A 2,500-nucleotide genomic window follows, 5' to 3' on the forward strand; every position below is an offset into this window, starting at 1 on the left:
GTCTGAGAGATCACATTAGATTCCTCAGATGCAGCAGCAGCTACGACGGCTGCTGCTGCTGCTGCTGCTGCTGCTGCCGCTATTGCAGCTCTTCCTCCTTCCCCGCTTCGCGGCTCTGGAGGGATGCCACTACTTTATTCTGCAGCAGCAGCAGCAGCAGCAGCAGCTGCTGCTGCTGCTATATCTGCTGCTACTCTTGCTGCTGTTGCTGTCCGTCCTACTGTCGCTGCTGCTGCGGCTGCAACTGCTGCTGCTGCTGCTGCTGCTGCTGCTGCTGGAATTTGTCGTCCCGCTTCCGCTGCTGCAGAGGGGTCCGTACCTGCTGCTGCTGCCTCCGCTGCTGCTGCTGTTGCGTTTCTGCTGCTGCTGCTGCTGCTGCTGCAGCTACCTCGTCGCGAGCCTACACATCATACCTCACGCCCCCCACCGAGGGTTTAGGGTTTAGGGTTTAGGGTTTGGGGCTGCGGGCCTCGCGTCAGCGCTCTCTCCCTGGGCCTGCAGAGAAAGGTGGTTTAGACTTGGAAATTAGGGTTTAGGGTTTAGGGTTTAGGGTCTGGGGCTTCGGGTTGCAGGTCAACGCAGCGGGAGTCTGCTGCTGCATTGAAGACGCTGCTGCTGCTGCTGCTGCTGCTGCTGTTGCTGCTGCTGTTACACCTTGAAGAATAACTAGATAAGCAGCCGGAGCGCATACAGAAGGAAGCTTCTGCTGCTGCTACAACTGGTGCTGCTGCTGCAGCCGCTGCTGCTGCTGCTGCTGCTGCTGCTGTCCTGTGAGCCGCCTCCCAGGATATTTAATAATGCTGCAAATATTTATTTCTTCTATTTATAAGTTTTCATTAAATCATTTTTCCTTTTTATTAAGAACAAGACTGAGGTCCAACAGTGCCCGCTCGACGCTGCAGCAGCAGCAGCAGCAGCAGCAGCAGCTGCTGCTGGGCGTGCTGCTGCTGCTGCAGTCGCTGCAGCACGCGCAGCAGCAGCAACTGCGGCGGCTTCTGTCTGTAGGCAGTTCAACGTGCTCCTGTGAGCAGCAGCAGCAGCAACAGCAGCAGCAGAGACGGCAGGAGCAGCAACAGCAGCGGGAGCAGCTGCAGCAACCGCAGCAGCAGCAACTGCAGCAGCAACTGCAGCGACACCAGCAACAGCCACAACAGCAGCAGCAGCAGCAGCAACAATAGCAGCAACAGCGACTGCTGCTGCTGCTAACTTAAGAGGGGTTTTGGGAAAGCCTTTGCGAGTGTCTGCTGAGGTGTACAGGCAGCTCGAGGTGTACGTACACCGCAGCTCGCGGGAGCGCAGCCACAAAGAGGCTCTTTAAAAATAATAATTATCATTTTAATAATAAAAAAAGAAACAAAAAGAAACAAAAAGAAACAAAAAGGAAAAAAGAAACAAAAAGGAACAAAAAGAGGCGAAACTCCACAGACGCCAGCCTAAACCCTAAACCCTAAACCCTAAACCCTAAACCCTCGCACAAGTTTAACTGTAGTCGGCCTCCACTACGTCGGCTTGCACATACGCTTCGACGCACACCTGCTGCTAGTGCTGCTGCTGTTGTTGCTGCTGCTGCTGCTGCTGTCGCTGCTGCTGCTGCTGCTGCTTCTGGCGCCTGCAGCGAGGCAGATCCTGCTGCTGCTGCTCTTGCTGCTGCTGCTGCTGCTGCAGCTGCTGTTCGGTCGGACATTTCAACGGCTATCTTTGTCTAGCTGCAGCGGGCTGCTGGTGTCTCTGTAGATCGGTCTAGGGTTTAGGGTTTAGGGTTTAGGGTTTAGTAGTGCACCGAACAAGGCTCAGTGGTGGGCAGTTGGCGGCTAGGGTTTAGGGTTTAGGGTTTAGGGTTTGAAGGTAAACCCTACACAACCTGGCAAAAGCAGCAGAGCTGCCGGCGAGAGACACATGAACCCTAAACCCTAATGAGCCAGTAAAACCCTAAACCCTAATGAGCCAGTAAAACCCTAAACCCTAATGAGCCAGTAAAACCCTAAATTCTAATGAGCGAGTAAAACCCTAAACCCTAATGAGCCAGTAAAACCCTAAACCCTAAACCCTCGAGCGGAGGCCCCACGCAAAACCCTAGAGATTAACTACAAAGGGCAGATAAACAGCTGCCCGGTTTCCGAAGTTCAGCAGTTAGGGTTTAGGGTTTAGGGTTTAGGGTTTGAGAGGAAAAAAAACGGGGTAGCTAAGCCCTAAACCCTAAAACCCCACACTCTTCAGCTGCCGCCTAAACCCTCGGCCTTGCCAAAACCCAAACCCTAAACCCTTGCACGAACCACCACGCAATGCAGGGGCTGCAGCAGCAGCAGCAGCAGCAGCAGCAGCAGCAGCACAGCATACCCTGAGCCTCTGTTGAACCTGCTCTTCCACCCGCACAGCCTAGGGTTTAGGGTTTAGGGTTTAGAGTTTAGGGTTTGCGCTTTAGGGTTTAGGGTTTAAGGCCGGTCTTGAGGCCCCAGCAAGCCTCCGACCTAAACCCTAAACCCTAAACCCTAGTGCCTAT

The 2,500-nt window shown here is 54.0% G+C and overlaps 1 protein-coding gene across 1 annotated transcript; it reads left to right on the forward strand.

Annotated features, from left to right (window-relative positions):
* Positions 1-868: 868 nt before the first annotated feature.
* Positions 869-1,178, forward strand: ENH_00054350 (hypothetical protein; the record flags this gene model as incomplete). The annotated part of the gene is made up of 1 exon (XM_013583808.1): positions 869-1,178. A coding segment is annotated over one exon (310 nt), but the record flags the coding sequence as incomplete, so codon positions are not given.
* Positions 1,179-2,500: the final 1,322 nt, after the last annotated feature.

Source organism: Eimeria necatrix, genomic scaffold (genome assembly GCF_000499385.1).
Source record: "Eimeria necatrix Houghton genomic scaffold, Enh_scaff441, whole genome shotgun sequence".
Taxonomy (NCBI): Eukaryota; Apicomplexa; class Conoidasida; order Eucoccidiorida; family Eimeriidae; genus Eimeria; species Eimeria necatrix.